The sequence below is a fragment of the Xiphias gladius genome, chromosome 21 (genome assembly GCF_016859285.1).
Source record: "Xiphias gladius isolate SHS-SW01 ecotype Sanya breed wild chromosome 21, ASM1685928v1, whole genome shotgun sequence".
Lineage (NCBI taxonomy): Eukaryota > Metazoa > Chordata > Actinopteri > Istiophoriformes > Xiphiidae > Xiphias > Xiphias gladius.
Window position 1 is genome coordinate 6,362,127 of NC_053420.1, and position 20,913 is coordinate 6,383,039.

Below are 20,913 nucleotides of genomic sequence, written 5' to 3' on the forward strand. Positions count from 1 at the left end.
ACAATCACATGTTCTGGTCACTAAGATTAGATTAAAGATAAGATAAGATTAAAGGATAATTATGAAAATAACAACACTAGTACTCAGCACAAAAATTTACAACAAACTGAAAATCCTAAATTTATTGAATCTTATAAACCAAAGGCTCATAATCTGGGAACTGTTGTCAAAGAACACAACACTAGACCTATTTGAATTGCTGAAAAAAGTTCGAATGGTGATTCAGGTCTGGAACCAGGCTACATAACCCTCAGGTTCCCATCTGGAACACTGTAGAACACCTTGAGTTTTTTTAGGATTAGACAATTCAAATATTCAACCTGTGAGATGAACGAGTCACATATCCAAACAAGAAGTTAGATTATATTCCATTGGATTCCCTGATCCCTTTCACTGTCAGCACATCCAGCACATTCATTTACTTTCATGTTATCATTCTAACACCTCAGGCCTCTGGATGGAGGTGGAACCGTGACGACTGTTAAAAGAATTAGTCATGATAAAATGCCGTCATCTTCGCATCACGTCTTCTACCTTCATGCAATACACATTTAGTGAGAGCTGTAATTATCAGAGCAGGAAAAGCCAACTTTATCATAATATTTTCCTCTGAAACCCTGAAGTTTAGGATCATTTACTTCAGTAGCTGACAGATCTAGAGGACGATTGGAACAGAAAAGCTAAACTGTGAAGAGGACAAAAAAAATGCAAGTTCTTCTTTGGTCAGACAAATTGGAAATATTAAATAATTATATGCAGACAAAAATAAATCTAAACGTAGAAAAGCAATAAAAATAGCAATCTGTGATGTCTGGTCAGTTTCAAGATGCTGGCAGTCACCATCTCATCATGCTTCAGCTGGAAAAGTTTCTTCCAATGAGCCGAAGCTCTGAGATCAAAGGTTTTCCGGTAGAAAAGAGAGAAATCATCTCTTCTGCCAACAGCTGCTGTGTTCATCAGCCTCAAAAATCAGACATGTGAAGGAACAATCTAATACTCATTAGTACCATGATCTTGTCTGTGTTCCTCAGGATGAAGCTGAAAGTTTAGCTTTATGTCTTTAGCAGACGATTTATCAGGTACAAATAATCACCATGAGGTTGGACCTCCATCCAGCTCCATAAAAGCATGAATTCTTCCTTAAGAATGAATTCCGTTATATTAAATCTTATTTATTTTTCTAGTTTTTGTTGAGGAGATGATTTACATGATATAAAAAGCAAAAAACATTTATTTTTTCAGACATTCATCTGATCTGAACTTTTTTCTTCACGTAAATACTGGATATTTCTAAATTTGCAGTCGTCTAAAGGTTATTCAAATAAAACTGAAAAATTACTCTTTAGTTAACCTACAGATGTACATTTTTTAAAGCAAGTTTACTTAAAAAAACATTATAACCTAAATAAAAAGTATTTTTAGTCTTCATATATTTTTTTCCATGTTTGGAAAAATTTTATATTTTTGCATGTTCAGCTGACCTGCTGTGCACTGACTAAAAGACTTTCTGGGCTGCGAAAATAATTCATTATAATTTATTAATCTAAAACCTACCAATTGACGCTGTAATCTTATATTTAATAAACAACACCACAAATGTCTTTATAGGCTCAGGCTATTCACAACGAGTGACTGGCGTTGCTAGTGCCAAGACTCTTTAGAGCACGTCTTTTTAGCCTCTGCTGTGTCCTCTTATGTTGGTTAACTCACATTGCAATGACCTCAGTTTAAAAGTTATTGCGTGCTCGTTAAAGTACATTTCCAGAGGCAGTTTAAATGAGGCACTTTACTCTGGAAAAAAAACACTGATTTGACGAAATATTGTCGAATGACACCAAGAAGGTTAAATATGTAAATGCACACCGGTTTAGTTCATAGTTAAGACTCGCTACCATGACACACTGTCCAATCTTCTATTTATTTCACTTATATAGCATTATTATATTACCAATAATGTGAGGTCACTTTAAGATTTTACTGTGTGTGTCCAAGTTCTGGAGCCTATGACCAATATTCATAATTATCTTTTTTTTCTTTTTTCTTTTTTTTTCCCCAATGCTCCAATATCAATATTGGTATCACCCTTTAAAATTTCTGCATCAGGCGGACTCATGATGAAATCTAAGGATGTTTAACACTGGTCTGCTGTGCAGCCTGGCTGGGTAACACTCCCAGCAGCAGGTAACACACTGAGGTTGCAGGGTCACAGCTCTGTTAAAATGTTTCCTGGCAACAAAACGTTCCTGTGGCACTAAAGCAACAACAGTGCTGATGCAACTCCTTGGCACCATTGCCCTGCAAGTTGCCCCGGTGATTTAAAAGCTCAGATGAGGGGAATTCGACTTAATACAAGAACACAACAAGCTCCAGCCAGTCCAGGGACATCACTGATGTCTGATGGGATGGAAAGTATGAGATCCAGAGAGAGAAGAGACATCCTGAACGCCTCCCATCAGGAACGCAGACCATCTCCCATCAGGAAATAATCTCTAACATTTAATTTGTAGTTTGAATACTGGAATTCCAACAATTACGCCATAGATTTTTTTTTTACTACCACAAACCAATTCCCCTCTATGGGCTATTAAAGCTACTGAATTAAATCTTTCTGCGGCAGACCAGTCAGCTGAGAAGTATGAGGTTTTCATGCACAAGATCCCCCTCAACAAAAGATGACGGCACAACAGATGTCTTGCTCAAAACAAAAGTTCAACATTTCAAAGGTTTCTTTCGTACTTTTGGGACAGACAGAGGGACAAAGGATCTTCAGGCTCTGCTGATAGCCACGCAAACATTAGGATAAACTGTTAGATTAGTGGTGCTAACAGTGCAGAACAAAGCCTGTGTCCTCTCACAGTGCAAAGAAAGCACAGAGCTCCCAGAAAGGTTTACATCAGTGGTCTAATCAGATCCCCGCAATGTTTGAGAAAATGGTATCCTTTAATCTTAAAATCTGGCTCATAACAGGGTATTGTTTCAGCACACAGTTATGGAGCTGTGATTATGAGGAAGTGGAAACTCGGGCCGAGGTTTTAACAGGGGATTCATACATGTGGACTTGCTTACATATCAAATAGGAATAGCTTACAGTTGACTTGGCTCCATAAAACTTTGAACTGCGAGGTAGATGTACTAACAATCATCTTCAGCTAATCTCAGTGTTGAAATTCACCAACATTCAAGTGCTTTAGCTGCGATTGGTAGGGTGTTTGACTCTCCAGGTAAACAACAACGACAACAAACAACATCTATACAGAAAATTCCTTAATGGTGATCAGACAGCTCCCTCTCTACCAACGAGGTAATACAAGTTCTTATGTTTTAATGATGAATTGTTGATGGCCTTTGTCTTTTAAGTAGGCATTTTTGTCTACTGTATATTCCACCGCAGATATTATAGAGGTGCAAGGAAATAAGAGGACAGGAGAAACTAAATAGAAGAAAGGTCCCCAGCCAGACTCAAACCACTGACCGTTTGATTACATGGTTATCATGTTAAACCCCTAGGCACAAGGATACCCCTATTTACACATTTCTGATGATTAATTTTCACAAATAAGGTGTTTAGGAATTTCCTTCAAAGAGTATGTTAAACATGAGAGGGCTCAACAGGCTCTTTGTTGATGAGATGATCCTTTAACCAGATGATGGTTTGGAAAATATGATTTCCCGACTGAGGAGATGCACTGAAACCAGAACACAGACCCGCTCCCATTTTGGTTCGCTTGACTGCCAAACCAGGGCATAGTTGGATGGTCTAGCCCTGCCATAAGTTGCCTCAGAGTGCTGTTCCAGCTCAGCTCAGCAGAAAATACCAGCACTGAATGGAAAAAGGAATAGTATAACACATGAACCCCTGAGGGAGCGAGCTCCTGTTAGCTTTTCCATTCTTGGGAGGCATTTCTGCCTCAAAAGTAAAGCTTAAGGCTTTCCTGTTGTGTCTTGTTAAGACACATACCACGCAACACAAAATAAATAACGTTGATTTGATGTTGCAAATCTTCTCCTCTGTCTCTTGACTGTTTCATCTGTCTCAGCTTTCCAATTAAGGAGGAAATCTATAACAAACACAAAGAGAAAGCTACTAGTTATAACTAGCTCTGATAGCAACTTTGCACCACCTTAAGTCAGTATGGCCTAACTGCTGAAGTCTCATCTGTTATAACATGTCATTCAACAACTTTTCCTGTGGGCAAAATAATGTCAGTTGTTCCCAGTTCAGTTTTAAGAATTTTCTAAAAATGAGCATCAGTATCTTTTAAAAGACAGAATAAGCCTTAGTTGGTTTCATCTATCTGTTAAAGTAACTTCTTTTAGTCATTCAGACATAGGTATGTGTTGGGTAACTGTTTCTTATAGCTTTATTTAGACATGACAAGAGCATTTTAGAAAGATCCACAGTGCTTAAGAATACTGTATTTGGCACCTACTCTACAAAGGGAGGTTTTTCACTGTTGAAGAACAGTGAAAAAGTGGAAAATTATTAATTAAGAATGAGAATTGGAGAGCAATGATACCAAAGAAGAACAAGATTCTCAGTTCTTTCACAGCTACATCAGTGATGGGTTTTAAAATGTATTTTCCTGTCGGAGCCTTAAACAATAATTGCCATGAGCATAAGTGATGCTCGCTTCCTTTTCTCAGAGGGAATTCACTGATATTTTCTCAGCAGTGAATTCTGCTCCTTATTTTCTAACGGCTGATATTAATTATTATATTATATTAAAAAACCTAATGTAATATTATATTAAAACCATAGAATAATAAGACTTTAAATTGATAAATTGTGATAGACTGCTGACTTGTCCAGGGTGTACCCTACTTCTCGCCCAATTATCCAATGTCAGCTGGGATTGGCTCCAGCTCTCCGTTGACCCTCAAAGGATAAACGATATAGCAAATGGGTGGATGGATTGATTTCTTTTGACCCAGATGCACTGCATAGGGAAAAAATAGACTGATCTGACATGAGAAAAACCTCCAATTAATTTGTCAATTAAAAAAAAAAACCCAAAAAAACCTCAACAAATTGTTTAGTCTATAGATAAATATCTGAAAATGGTGACAAACATCAATCAAAAGACTGTAGAAAAAGTCTTGAAAGCCCATATTTCTATTCCCACTCCCCCAATGAAGTGTTTGCAGTGTCTTTGTATCTTGTCATTTCAACTCAGAGTATATTTCTGGATAATCTTTTTTTAAGGGAATATTGTAAAAGGGGTTCAATAATTACCAGTTCCTCATACTGTCTTGTTAATCATGAAGATCTTCTACTACCTGATGACAAGCATCTCTACATCTCAAACATCCTCCTTTCGCTGATGTTTATCTAAACATACTGTAGGTCAACATGGCAGCCTTGTCTCTTTGTTTAGGGAAGTCAGTTTCTAACAAGCAGCCAGATAAGGAATTCCTCAAACAAAACGACACATGGCATCATCCTAAGATCCCTGATCATGCCAGCCCACCTCCATCCTGACTGGTGATGCTTCACTGAGAAAACCAAAATGGCTACAGCAGCTGTACCATCCTACTCTCCGTGTTTAACCCAGTGCCAACAGGCCTCAGTGTAGGATCCATTCACGTTGATTTAAAATATTTAATATGGCAACTAGCCATGAAGGGAGGGGAGATTATAGACCTACCGGTATGTTTTATATAAAGACTTGAGCTTTCAGGAGAGTGAAGCTAACTATCCTGGCATCACTTCAAAGCCCCTGATGAAAAGCACATGACTAAAGTCCCAACAATGCCTTTTCACATCTAGCCCTTGAGACGTACAGAGGGTGTGATCACAGAGAGAGTCAAGAGCTCTTTACTGAAACTGAACCTCTCACCCTAACAGCAGAGGTTTTCCGTTGGTGGGGGTGTTCTGGGGGCTGTATTTTTTTTTTCTTCCTTTTTTTGTGGAGAGAGGGTGATGCTGTTCTCTGTTGACTGGGAATGTATTGACTGAGGATCCAACTCTCAGCCTTCCAGCTGGACCCTGCTGCTGCTCTGCTTACTGTGTGGGGTTTAAACCAGGACACAAACACACCTGACGGCTGAGGTAGGACACACCCTGGATTTATTAAGAAAACAACAACCTAACCTTTCTGACGTTTTGACCTGGTCAATCTGGCATGTTTTCTTTTCAAAGAATGCAGCATCTCTGAGGTGCTAAGGTCAGTTTACAAGACGTCTGCTGGGTGCCTTAAGGGTGGTGAAGGTGTTTTCCCAGGATTAGGCTACAAATTGTAGTCTGAAAATCTTTATTTCACGAGCTGATCTAGGTCTGTATTGGCAGACAAACTGATGTGTTTGTGATAGTCTGATTTGTATGCAAATTTTAGAGCACAACAAGATCAATCTACAAGAATGCTCATAAGCCCATAGATCATGTTTTAAGTGAAGTACATAATGGGCAAAAGCTGAAGGGAATCATGAATGATGTTTCTTAATGGTTGGGTATTAAATTGAATTCTGTGGTCATCTATGTGTTACTAGCCTGGAGTCTTGATTTAAGTTGATCTTATTTGATAAAAATGCTAAGTAATTTTCCATAGAGTACAGTCATTACAAGTCTTAGATACAAACACATGAGGGAAACTACCTGAATCACCTCAAATTTCCAAAATTATTTCAAGTACAAAGCAGATAGATCTTTCACTGCTAACTGACACTATTAATTGATAGGTAGATCAAGAGAAAATGATCTACCAATAAATTTGATAATTAATTGTTGATTAACAAAATTAATTGTCTATTGTCCATTTAATGACTATTTCTAAAGCAACAGTTTTATCAACATGACAAATCTTCTCTTGTTCTCCAGCTTCTCCTGAGTGAGGATTCGCTGTTTTTCTTTACTGTAAACTGAATATCTTTGGGTTTTGGACTGTGGGTCAGACACAGAAAGACATCTGAACAAGTTATCCTGGGCTCTGATTAACTGGAAACTGGAAATTTTACACTATTATAGACTTGTCATATAGACTAAATGATTACTAGACGAACCCAATAATCGTAACAATAAGTGAGAGATTATTTGATATTGAAAATAATTACTTATGCAGTCATAAGTGGTAGTGAGATATACTGCATGTGAGTCCTTATGGAGTAAGCAGGGCTCAGAAAGGGATAACGTGCCTCTGATTTAGATTTTTTTTATGAAAAGCCAGTCCTCTGGAGAACTGAGTATAATTAACCTGAACCAATGTAATTGGAGTGAAATGAAACCTGAATGGTTTTCAAGGCTTGTTTGATTCAGTTACAGGAAAATACAACAATAGGAGAATTATCTCACACCTGCTGCTAAGTTGCAAAACACATATCAAGAAAACAGCCTCTTTTGTGCTAAATGTGCACGTGGAATAAAAGATTGTCTGGGTGCAGAGGAAGGGTCTGCGCTGAGCGGTATTTGCTGTCGCAGCAGCAGGCTCGACCACCACCACATACTTGTGGGTGGACTGAACGCTCAACTGAAGGGCTCAGAATCCATCAAGATTACCAGAAGCACACAACCAGACAATCTCAGCCTCTCTCTGCTGGCTGTGTGAATATGCACTTCAGGAAGATATATAAATAACTTTGTGAATCACCACAGATGGTGAATAGGTGAGAGGTGTTGAAACATTTATGTTGGCTGCAAGAACTCATTTCCAATAGAGGTTTTCAGAGATTCATGGAAACACTGATAGAAAAAAGAGCAGCACTTACTGAAACTGATTGTTCCAGGAACACAAAATTGAAAATGTACTCAAGCACTGTTGTGCATAATGGTTACTATAGTTTTATATGACTCCAACACTCTAAACTGGTGGTTGGTATTAATTTGAACAGCACTCTAGGAAAACCAGCAACAGGCGTAAACACCACTGTCAGAATGATTGTATCATGTGATCATGGAAATCACTGTGTGTAAATCCATCCCTGTCGTATGCACAGATGTGGGATCTGAGGCTGGTTGCACTAGCTCCCCAGACTTAATTATTAAGTAGGTGTTTACTTAGAGAGCATTTATGCATCACCCAATTAAAAGAGGTCACATCACTCACACTGATTCTTGTGTAGAGATTAGTTGTTGGTAATTTTTTTACACCGAGTAACTGTCAACTGGAACTGTCATATTGCTAACTAAACCAACTGATTAAAGTAATGAAAGCTGGTTTATATGTGACCCATTTAGACTGAAGAATAAAATATTGAGTATGGTCGACACATCTGACCCGAGAAAATTTTAAATTACATTCCTCAAGTTACAAAACATAACGCTAAGAATTTTAGGCTGAATGACCACATAGCTACGGTGAGGTTAGCATATAGATATTTTCCACCTAGTGTATACTGCAAGAATACTACCAACTCTGACACACAAATATTTCTTAATGTGTGCATATATAAATATATAAAGTTTATACTATGTTTTTTCTTCTTGTCCATCTGTGAAACTCCTCTTTGTTCTCTTTTGAAACATTGTTTAGGAGTCATTTATATATTTCAAAGCTATGTTGATAAAGACAGAGAGATTACACGGCTAAGGTGACAGACTTGCAAAGGCCTTCACCATCTCTAAAAAGTACCATTGTACGTTACAGCCAGTGACATTGGAACAAAAAATGTCAGTTGTAAATACCATTATAGTGGGTCATTCTTGTGGACAGTGTGAGCTCAGGTAAACCCCAGGGTTCTGCATTCCTGTTCTGTTATGTTGATGTTGGAATGAAACTGTAGGAAAAACAACATTCCACTGCTTTTCAGTGCCATGAAATCAGAGTCTAGTCCTGTCTTTTGGTATGAGAGCTAACTTAACCTCTGTCTTTTCCTACAGCTCTCCCTGGTTGCTTTTTAACCGACCAGTCTTCTAATAAAACCATGAGGGTCTTCCTCCTGCTTTGCCTGCTGGCGTTAGGCAACGCCAAACCCTACCAACCAATCAATGTCATGGACTTCTTGAAAAACTATGACATCATGATGGCTGATGCGAGTGATGATGATGACGACAACGATGACATCGATGCCGATGACAATGACGACGACAATGACTTTGATGATGAAGATGAGAACTGTCCAGCTAGTTGCCATTGCTCACCTAGAGTGGTGCAGTGCTCCGACCAGGGTTAGAACACACTCAGTGTGAACACATCTGGATCCACATGTTACTTTAAACACACAGTGTGTTGAAAACTAGATAGATAGAAACAAATAGTTGACTATTTGTTTCTATGTAAAAAAAACCAATGTGTTATTCCGACTCTCAATACTTACTCAGACCTCCCAACCCTGTCTTTGTCACACAGCCTTAAGCCTATTGGTTCCTATGGAAGATGTAAAAATGGCTCATAAATACATAGTCTCATTTTTTTAAACAAACAAAACAGATGGACACTATAATTTTAGAAAATGTTTCCGAAACAGGAAGAAATAGTGCGTTAGTTGGGACTATTATTACTATTTTCAGCGGCGAATTAATCCACATTTGGTGCTCTACTACTTCAAGTACAAGTACTTCCAGCAGCAGGATGGTGTATGTGGGATTGATTTTAAATAAACTACACTGTGTGTGCTCATGGTAATCAAGGAACATGTAAACCAGTGCAATGGTATGTCTTACTTGTGTATTTTTTAAATTGTTTTTGGAAAAACAGTGGAGCTCTATGGCACAGAGGAATAAGATATATCAGACTTTGGATACGCAGACAGTACTTGATTAATTCATTGTTTTTTGGGTCTGCACATTATTTCTAGCATTTCTTGATAAGCATAAAAATATAGAATATTGCTATAAATTACAAATCCTGATAAACATCACTTTGCAAAAAGTGATCAAGACTGCTCATAACCATGCAAATGATCTCATTCTCAACTACTTGATTACTAAACTGTTTCATGACAGAAACCGACAATATGGATGTTACAAATTGAAACTGCCAGAATTGCAGATTGGCTTATTCCTTTCATACATTGATGAATGAAACCGTTTTAGCATCGTGAATGAAAGAAAATTATTTTTTTGGATTGTGGGGCAATCTAGCCTGACAGGGTTTTCACACCAAACTTCTCACCAGAGTACAACATTGTGCAAAGCAGAGTGATTAACTCTACTATATCATACTCTAATTTTCTGCCAATTTTTGCAGCCAAAGTTAAACTAAACTCAACTTTGAACTCAAATACAAAGACCTCCACAATTCCTTTCCCATGATATTCTGTTGTTGATGCGAAGCAGAAGTTACGGTGGCAACAATTTCACTGACAAGAATGGAGAACCTCTGAATTAATCCTATTCTCTGATCCTACTGAGGCAGGGGTAAAAATTTGTTGGACGGGGATGAAAAACACTGGTTTTATTTTGCAATATGCTAGTTAGCTGTTTTGTAGAATTTCTTGCTTAGATGCACTGCCTCACGCAAACATTTTGTTTTTTGTTGTGAAAATAGTTTAAACAGGAAAAACAAAATGGTCTGTCTTTGTATCAGGTGACACAGTCTATTTCCTATTTCGTCTTATTTCCCAGAAAAAGAGCAGCAATATCATCACTCCCTAAACTGGCACATCCTGGCTTCTGGACTTTGACTATTTCCTCTGTTGAATGACAACGCTTTGTTACACAGCCACTGTTTGTTGCACTTACAGTAAAGCAAGGTCTCTCAATATTTAATCTCATTAAATTGTCTTTACAGCAACATTACCAGCTGAGGCTGAAAACAGGCCTGGGATTCATTGCCACAGTTGTAGAATGAATATGTCAGTTGAATCTCTTCCAAATTCTTTTAACCAGACTGTTTTAGGCTACAGAGTGGTGCACAGACAACAGTGGCTCATGGCCTTATTTCTGAATCATCATATATGACTGTGTATGTTCCCCCTGAATCAGAGAACCACTGATACAATATCATTTGAGACCTGGGATGGCAGAGTTTGAATTAGACAGACCACAATTACTTCTTCATCTGTATATCTCAGCATTTTATACATAACACATTGTTGCATCAGCTCTGATTTTCATCATTTTGGTTCAACTCTGGTCTCTAATCAGGCATTTGTGTTTCTGCCAACAGGTCTGATCTCCATTCCTGGGAAGATTCCTGAAGACACTGTGATGATAGACCTTCAAAACAATGATATCACTGAGATCAAGGAGGATGACTTTAAGGGCCTCCACAAGCTTTATGTAAGAGACCTTCCATAAATCTTCAGAACTGGTTTACCTTGCACATAGTAATGAACACCACAACCCATTCTTGTTACATCAAACAGACCTAAACATTACGCATCTGTGAAGTTAGAGAAGTAAGCATAGTAAGTAGCATTTTCCCCATCTTAGTTTAGCGTACTATCATCTTAACATTTGCTTATTAGCACTACACACAAAGTATGGCTGAAGCTGATGGTACTGTCATTAGTTTTGCATGTTTGGTCTTAACATTTACAATTACGTTTACTGATTTGGTAAATTTTTTTGTCCAAAGTAATGAACAAATGAGGTATAATCTAAGGCACAGTAGATCAAGGATAAAAGAATAATTGCCGGTTTCAAACTCCGCCTGACATAAGTGCCACATGGTTTTATGAAGGAAATCAAAAGTTGTTTTTATTATTTATTTTTTCATAAACTTAAGTATTGGGCAAACTGATATTTTGACCTGATGATGCCGCTAGATGAAAAGACACAGGATCAAGTTATTACAATTATTATCATGAAGAACACAAACATTTTTTACCAAATTTAATCAGAGTATTCTACTCGAAAGCAAAAATATCAGCCTTCTGTTGGAACTGGATATAAAGTCAGAGAAGTCATTAGGATACACCATCTGGGAACCATGAATGTCTGTGCCAAATTTTATGCCAATCAATTAAGTAAATGTTGAGATGTTTCACTGGATAAATTAAAATTTTGACCTGATGATATTAGATGAAATGTCAAAGCACCACATAAATTATTACAATTCATCCTGTGGAAAAAATGGAATATCTGTATCAAATTTGTTGGCAGTCCATCAAATAATTGTGGAAAAATCCATAAATGTAAACCTCATGAAAATGCTAGAGGAAGAAGTCAGGGGACCACAAATGTCAGAGGGGTACATCCTCTGGGGACCACGAATATATATACAAAATTTCATGGCAACAAATTTAATAGTTTTCACCATATTCCAGTTTGGGAATCTCACAATTCAATTCCGATTCTTGATGTCTTGATTCAATCTGATTCAGAAATGATTCTCGATTCAATTGGCACGAGTTTCAGGCTCTCTCAGGCACTGTGGACCAAATGATTCACTTGTGTCTTGAATTGCAGTATGAAACATAACTGCCCTTTAAGCTAAATTGTCTTGATGAACGTTACCATCTGACAAACATAAGGAGGCAAAGGAAACAGAGTAAAGTTTGAGAGTAAGCAGCTTTTTTACTGAAAAAGTTAACTACAATAATTTGAAAGCATGTTATGAGTCTTCTGTTGTTATATGAACAATGAAAATTGTGGAAAACAAAAAAAACAAACAAAAAAAAACCAAAAAAAAAAAAACCAAACAAACAAAAAAAAAAAACAAACAAAAAAAAAAAACAGCAAAGTACTCCCCCTTGTGTTTTTGTTAACAGTTGCCTCTCCAGCAGTGGAGAACAGGCTCTCTGCTCAACACTAATACAAGTGAAGCCCATCAATATCCATTATTCGGTATGGGTGCTGGTCTTTTGAAATTAAACAGTCTTTGGAAGTTATTTTCTTCACCTGACCAGAATTTGCTGAAGTTTTGTAAAGTGGTGCAGTGTGCATTGGTTGGCTCATTTTTGCAATGCTGGAATTTGGTAACTTTAATCTAAGGGGGATGACATATGAAGGACTAACAAAATATTTCACCTTAATCTTGAAAAAGTTAATTATTCAGTTATTAAATCCAAAATATACCCAAACGCTTGCCTTCTCTGAAGACTGACCTCAAGATAATTCTAATGTGGGCTCTGTACACCATCTTTGGGCTGCACTCTGCCCTTGTGGTCACAATTTCTGCCTCCAACTTCCTGCAAACACATAATTTTCAACAACATACAAAACAACGATTTTTCAGATCTATGAATCTATTCAGAATTGTAGAAGATAAGATACACAGTTTTTATGTGAATCAACACATAAAAACACTGGCATCTTTATAGCTATGCCCCTAATGTGACTTAAAAAACAACACTGGACAATTCAGAAACAAATGTACACCCACCATTTGTTCTGCTGCACTAGTTTTAATACTTTCACAGCAAGAAATCATATCCAGTGTTCAACCAGTGACTTCCTATCATAGCAACAAGATGTCCTAATTTGGTTCCGAACATTAAGAGTCCAATCCATTCAGATTCAAAATGCAAGTGAATGACAGTACTATCTTGTAGCTCTTAAGGACCTTCAAGTTTCCTGGACAAGAAGAAACTGCTCACTAATATAGACCAAGTGCAACCTGCAGTCTTATGAGATGACAGTTCCTCTGTATGAAGCTCCAAGCTGAGGAGTAGGGGTGGGTCTGTCTTTGATCTAGTTGCTCTTTTCCCAGCTGGGAATAAACCAAATCAAGGCCTAAAACTCTTTACAGCATCAGCAAACCATAAGAATCTGTAGCCACAGCTTTGTACTAATAATGTGGTTTTTCATCAAGTGTTAAATGGTGAAGCTGAGCTAAACTTGCATAGGGTTCAGTTTTGTTTAAAATTCATCAAATTTTACAGTAGTTTGACAAGAAATCATCTTAACTCAACAAAATCTTAACTCTGATGCTCATTCTACTTCAGTTAGACATCATAACATCATCATCATCTGCTGTAGGAAATGCAGCAAATCTCTTTGAATCAATACATTTTTACTTTTATTCCTGTCTCCCAAAACAGGGCCTGTTTCTGATCAACAACAAGATCTCTAAGATTCACCCAAAGGCCTTCAGAAACATGGACCATCTCAGACTGCTGTACATCTCCTACAACCTGCTGACTGAGATCCCTGCAAACCTACCCCCCAATGTCATCGAGCTTCGTTTCCATGAAAACAAGATCAACAGAATCCAGAAAGATGCATTTAAAGGCCTAATGAAACTCCATGTGCTGGGTAAGACCTGGTTTCAGCACCCTGTACATGATTGGGAATAATTATTGTTCTCGAAGGCCAGGTGTTTCCAGTCCTTTGCCAAGGATAAATCTGCAGGGGTTAGCTTTACTAATTTAACAGTGCTTTACCCACAGAGAATTATTGAATGAACGGTTCAGTTTAGTATTTGGTTTGAAAAACTGCAGACTTGTCTTCGGCCACAATTCTTCAAACCCACACCACAAAAAAGGTTGTTTGTCATTGCCTTCCAAAAAGACACATATGACCATTTATTCACATGAGTATTTTCTGATCTGCCACCTCTATGGCTGAGCTTTGGTTACGTTTAGGCAACCATACTATTAGATTTAGTGGTATGACTGTTTTTAGACACTTTTTACTTTTAAAATGTAGTTAAATTTAGGCAACTAAAACTATTTGGTTAAGGTAAAGAAAAGATTGTGGTCATGGTTCAAGGAATGGTAATCATGAGGTGTCAAAGTCAGACAATTTGTACACCCAATCATCAACCCCGACCTCTTTACTAATAAGGTTTGGCAATGATATGACAAACTCAGACCACTTATGTCTATGAAACATCAGTCATTATTTTCACAACCACGAGAGGTTCAAATTATGCTATCTGAAGCCATATATCTGCAAGGGTCTGCATGACAGAAACTTCATCTAGTAGTGTCTGCAATTGCCTGCATAAGGAACAAACCAACAACTGTGCCAACTATACATGTATGGGAACATGTCTGTATATGCAGCATGTGCAGTATATACAGTATGTACAGAACTGCATACATGTCCGTCCTGCAGTCCACATCCACATCTGATTTGAAGTATATAAGGGACCTGACAGGTTTATACTAGACTTTAGTCTAATTAATAATTGGCTATATGGCCTTAATGTGGTAAGTAATTAATTTAGGAGATTAAAATAACAGTTTTGAAATATTGTCTTTATAACATGCAACAGCGTTGGGAGTTCCTCTCATTAACAAAAGAATGTTGAATCACATTCAAAAAGAGACAGACACCAAGTGCTGTGTCTTGGAAAACAAAGACACCGCAGTACTTGCACTACAGATTGTGTTGTCAGAATATTACTGATAATAAATCACTGAACATAAGTTCTTATTTTAATCGAGTCAAGCTTTTACTTGTTATCAATCAATCATCCAGATGATTTCTGCCAAGGCTTTTTCAAGATGGTTTCTTCATTAATTGTTTTATAAAAGAATAATATGGGAACAAAGTCAACCAGATCACCAAGAGTAAGTGATAAAAATGTCTTCACAACAGATCTACGGTAATTTACATGATGTATGCTCTCTGCTGTAATCAGGAAGTATAATGGATCATCAATACTCAGATCAAATGTTTTGTGCTTGTCCAAACAGAGCTGGGCGCCAACCCTCTGGCCAACAGTGGAATTGAGCTGGGAGCTTTTAATGGCTTGTCGACTCTGTATATCGGAATAGCGGAGGCCAAACTAAACGCTGTACCAAAAGGTATAATACAACTTCCCTCATGTTATCCCGATTTAAACAAATGAATGGTAAACTTATTTTTTATCCTCCAGTCACCCAAGTAATACTCTTACCACACTGAATGTTTATGCCAACTAAATAAGGCATAAACATTACTAATGTCTGTTAATATGATAGTTTGATTTAACAGGTTTGTTTTCAAATCATTATTAAAAAGAAAGTAACTAACTAAAGTATGCTTAATATACTCTTTACATTGGTTATTTTATTGTGTCTCCTAGACCTCCCGTCATCCATCACAGAGCTGAGTCTGGACTACAACAAGATCTCTAAGGTGGAGGTAGAAGACTTCATCAGATATAAAAACCTGCAGAGGTGAAAACAAGCCACATTTTGCCCTATAAACTGACATTTTTAAAAGACATTATTCAAAAAGCCAAAGTTTTTGTCCAGGCCGTTGCTCAAATTAATCTAACTCCTCTTCAAAATTCCATTCTGAATGTTGTTCTTACTGTACATTGAAGGTTTGCTGGTAAACATGTTCTGTAAAAAAAATTCAGTTTTAAATAATAATTAATTTGCAAACTTTGGCAAATTAATTTCATATTTAAGCATAAAGACCTTTCATGAAAAACATTCATTGTTAACATTCAGGTTACACTTACACCAAAATTTACCACACCACCTCTAGATTGTTGTAGATCTATGTTAATACAATTTCTTAACGTAAAGATTTCATGACATAACGTATGTCCTTTAAGCTACCTGGTAGTTTTAAGCAGAAGTCAGTATGTAAGAAGTTCACTTCTTTTCTCTATTACCATGCAGTGGCTTTGATTTCTGTATGTTTAAGTTAGATTGGAAAGTCTAAATATAGGTATGTTTTTCAATCAGATGTATAAATCTGTTATCATTTCTTAATTTCTCCGGAGTTGACAATTCTTATTCACAAGTAATGACAACTGTCAACAATCTTTCGCCATTTTTGCAGGCTAGGACTAAGTTTTAACCAGATCAAGTTTGTAGAAAATGGCAGCTTGGTCAGCATCCCAAACATCCGTGAGATCCACATGGACAACAACCGCCTGAAAAAGATCCCACCAGGCCTCAGCTCCCTGCGCTACCTCCAGGTGAGATACAGACACTGTAACAAATCTGGCACTGGTCAGTCTCAGTAGACTAAAGTGCATGTCAAAAAACTGATCAACCTATTTAAAAAGTCAGCTGGCTTTAGTTGATAGCAGAGTTAAACATAATATAAGGCACAGGCTTCTGAGATACTGCATGTAGTCACTGCATCCACTGGTTGTTGGCTGACAAGTAGCCCAAGTCTCCTTTTTACATTTCTATTTCTACAAATCAAACAGATTTGAAGGTAGATGTTTTTTCTCTTTGGATTGAGCTAGGCTAGCAGTTTACCCTGTCCCAGTCTTTGTGCTAAGCTAGACTAAACATGTCCTGGACCTATTTCTGTACATAATGCACAGATTAATATTTCAACAGTTTCAGTGGCGGCAGGTTAAGAAAGGTAAGTAGCCCAGACCACCTTCTTCCTGGACACGTCCTCCAGCTCCCCCTAGAGGATGAGGTGTTCCCATGCCAGATGGGATGTGTAATCCCTCAAGTGTGTTCTGGGTTTGCTTGCAGTCTTTTCCTTGCTGTAGGTACCCAAAAAACCTCCAGCGGGAGGCTTCTAGATAACATGACCTATCTACCTGAAGTGGGTCATCTTAATCAATGTTTCTCTCACTGCAAAGGAGCAGCTGTTCTATTCCAAACTCCTTCCAGATGAGCTCCTCTCCCTGTTTCTAAATCTGAGCCGAAACACCCTGCAAAGAAAATTTGCTTTGGCTCCTTGTATCCATTATCTCATTATTTACTGTACCCAAAGTTTATCATCATAGATGAGCACTGGAAAATAAAGTGACTGCAAAATCGAATTGTTTTTCTTCAGGCTCAACTCCCCTCTTACCACAAAAGTTTGATACAGTACCTGTTTCACTGCTGCTGATGCTGCACCAGTCCACCTGATGATCTGTTATTCCATCTAACGCTCATAAGATACTTAGATGTTTTCACTTGGGGCAGCAACTCACCGGGACAGTTGGGTAAAACAGCAAATGAGGATTTCCCCCAAATCTCATAGTTTAACTTACGTAGATTTTGAAGAAAGTTGTTGGCTGTTAGAATACATTTCAACCATCTCAGATACATCAGCTTCCTTCAACTCAGCAACCTGGAGCTATAAAATGATGCCCAACTTTCCAACTTGTAACTCAGACCATCCAAGTCTTTCTTTCCTGGTCTAAAGGTTTTGATTTTGAGTTTCCAAGGTTGCTGTAATGCAGCATTAGAACAGAACTCCCAATCATGGTTTGTTTACTAACAAAGAAGGGAAAAAAAAGTGATTAAAAAACAAATTCTGTCTGTCTGTTCAGGTGATTTTCCTCCATGGCAACAAAATCAACAGTGTGGGAGTCAATGACTTCTGTCCCATCAGGTCCAGCGTCAAGAAGAACCTGTATACAGGCATCAGTCTGTTTGCCAACCCTGTTAAATACTGGGACATCCAGCCGGCCACCTTCCGCTGTGTGACTGGACGGAGGGGCGTTCAGCTTGGAAACTTCAGAAAGAAGTAGGGAGTAAAAATGAGGCATAGATAGCTCAGAAATGAAAAACTGCCATTATCCTTTTTACAGTATAAGGAATGAGCTGGAAATAAGTGATAGATTAAAAAAAAAGATGAAACTGTAATTCTAAAGTGTTAGCTGTTCAATAAATGGGAGAAAAATTGATTATAATTTGTATACTAAAACCTGTAGTACATATTGTTGAATACTTGTACAATTTACACACGTTCTCAGCCAGGGGGAGAAAAACAAAAACAAAACAAAACTCTAGTCGGAATGTTGGTACTGATAATGAATATTAAATCATAAGCTAAAACCAATAAAAAATTAATCAGCTACAGTCAGTATACAGGGGGTGGATGTAATAACATGAACAGCTGTATATTATAATGAAATTCACACAAGAGCCCTGCCTACCTTTGTGAGGTACACTCTGTAAGGTGATCCTATCCTTTTGTCCCTGATTAGAAGGAATACAACGCCTCCCCATGGTCACTTTTTTAGAAAAACCACCCAATGATTTCACTTGAATTATATTACATTCTTTTTTAACGAAATAAATTCTTTTTAGTTCTTTCCTTTCTAGTTTTAAAATAAGACAACTTTTAATGAGAAAGTTTAGTAGAGAAGTTTAAGGTTTTTTTTTTTGTTAAGTTTTTCTCATTTCCTTGTATAATTATATTGATGCCTTTTTTAAGTTGAGACATTGAAATTATCAGAGATTTAGCCTAAAAACACCTTTTACTTAAACCAAAACACCTTTTCCTTCCAGCAGAACCCTGAACAGTCAGTGAATAATGCTGGCGTTATTTAGTGCAAAGTAACTTTAAAACCCCACGTCAGTCTTAATGTGGTTGTTTTTTTTTTTTATCTCACTGCATGTCTGTATTGTCTTTATTTAGAAGCTGTAAACTATATGTCAAACTGGATTATACTTTGTCCTTGATGTAAACGTGTCCTCTGCAGGGCTGGGGATTATCTGTAACTAACCAAAAATTTACCCGAAAAGTCCGTTTGTTTTAATAATTTACAGCAACCAAAGTGAACCACAGTTGATATTGAAATCAGCAGCAGGTAATGTAATTCCCAACCCAGAATGTCTGAGAGCATCTTCCTTACAAACATGTTACTGTTTCCTCCAATGTTCTCTCCTCCAAAATGGTGCTATATTTATTTAGTTTGTCTTTAAATAAACCTGGGACACCTCCCCATTTATGTCTTGACTTTTTATCAAAATGAAAGTTCGAGTTGGAAAGATCAAATTTGATTTTATTATTGCAGGTATTATTGTCATCCTCGTGTCTCCTAGGATGAATTTTTGATTTTAGCATATATTTGACTTGCTTTAACATACTGAGTGATCAACTAAGGAGGTAGACTACCAAAGATAAGAAACTGCTGTTTCCAAAAACATGAATTGATTTTAAAATGGCAAAATTGTGTTCAAATAAATTTAAATCTCAAACCAAACAGAGTCATATGTGGATTGCATTTTAGATGGGCTGAAACAAACAGGTTTTTTTTTTTTTTTTTGGTGAATTGATTGATATGAATGTCATTTAGTCAATAAAATGTCAAACTAGTGATAAATGTTCTTCAGAGGTTCTCAGAGACAGAACTTACATCCAACCAACAGTCCAAAACCCATAGGTATTCAGTTTACAATAATACAAAATATAAAAAATATATAAAAGAAAAAAAAAAAAGCAAATCCTGACAAAGGAAAATCAAATGTTTGGCATTTTCACTTGAAAGATAACTCAAACAAGTAATGGATTATCAAAGTTATTGGTGATCAATTATTTTTGATTGACTAATCAGTTAATGAAATTACACTTCAGCTCTAAATCTTAGTAACATTTCTTCTTGATAATTACTTTGAACCTACTGTAGGGGGTAAAGATGTGATATTGTCCTTAGGATGAGTTTGTTTCGTAGGAAATATTGTAGGTTCTGCCATTATCTTTCCCTTATAAGTAGAAAATGAGAGATCAGTTTAGACCCAGACAAAAGTGAGTTCTCTGGTCTCACTCCAGTGTTGGTTTCCCTGGTGGGAGGCTGGTAAAGAGGAGTTGAGCTATTCCTTTACCCACCATCAGATGTCACTGCACACTTAAGTGTCACAGGCATTTCTCTTGGTGTCAGTGGAGGTCTGGAGACTGTGTCCAAGAGAATGAAGATAATCAGAGAATGACTGGTTCAGATTTCAATTCAATAGTGTCGAGAAACTATGGCTTTCTGGTAGACTGGCCCTCTATTCTGCAGCAATCAGGACAATACAAGTGATCTCTTGCTTCTACTTCTAAAATATGGAACTCTCTAGTAGCCAGACTTATTTAGAAAACAGAGAAAGGATGATAGGTCTTGTAAATTTTCAAATAATCCTTTAACTTAACCTTTAATTGTAAACTTTTTCCATTGTATGATAGCATAACTTACATTTTTTTTTTTTTAGCTTTTTTGCTACAACATTTTATTAATACTGTACGATACACTACTAACAGTGACTAATCATGCCCTAGATTTCTTTCTTTCTTTTTTTTTTTTTTTAATAGCAACACACTTTCATCTCAAGGAAATATTTTAGATGTTGTCTTGTAGATCATTTTATTCACATTTCCACCAAATTCAGCCTGAAAGATTTGGTATCTCAGAAAATTTTGAGATCTTCGTTCAAATTTACAATACATTATGCAGGTCTGAACAAAAAAAAGGGGGCATTTGTAAAGATGGA

General features: G+C 37.1%; 2 protein-coding genes across 3 annotated transcripts in view; one reads left to right on the top strand and one right to left on the bottom strand.

Annotated features, from left to right (window-relative positions):
- Positions 1 to 20,913, bottom strand: part of LOC120807067 (centromere protein P) — a 106,678-nt gene that overhangs the window by 33,978 nt on the left and 51,787 nt on the right. The window lies entirely within an intron of this gene.
- On the top strand, positions 5,812 to 19,606 carry aspn (asporin (LRR class 1)). Its single transcript, XM_040158716.1, has 8 exons — positions 5,812 to 6,049; positions 8,810 to 9,097; positions 11,040 to 11,152; positions 13,858 to 14,071; positions 15,460 to 15,570; positions 15,831 to 15,924; positions 16,541 to 16,679; positions 17,988 to 19,606. Exons 2-8 carry the CDS (start codon positions 8,854 to 8,856, stop codon positions 18,186 to 18,188), a joined length of 1,116 nt encoding a protein of 371 aa, XP_040014650.1. The 5' UTR covers positions 5,812 to 6,049; positions 8,810 to 8,853; the 3' UTR covers positions 18,189 to 19,606.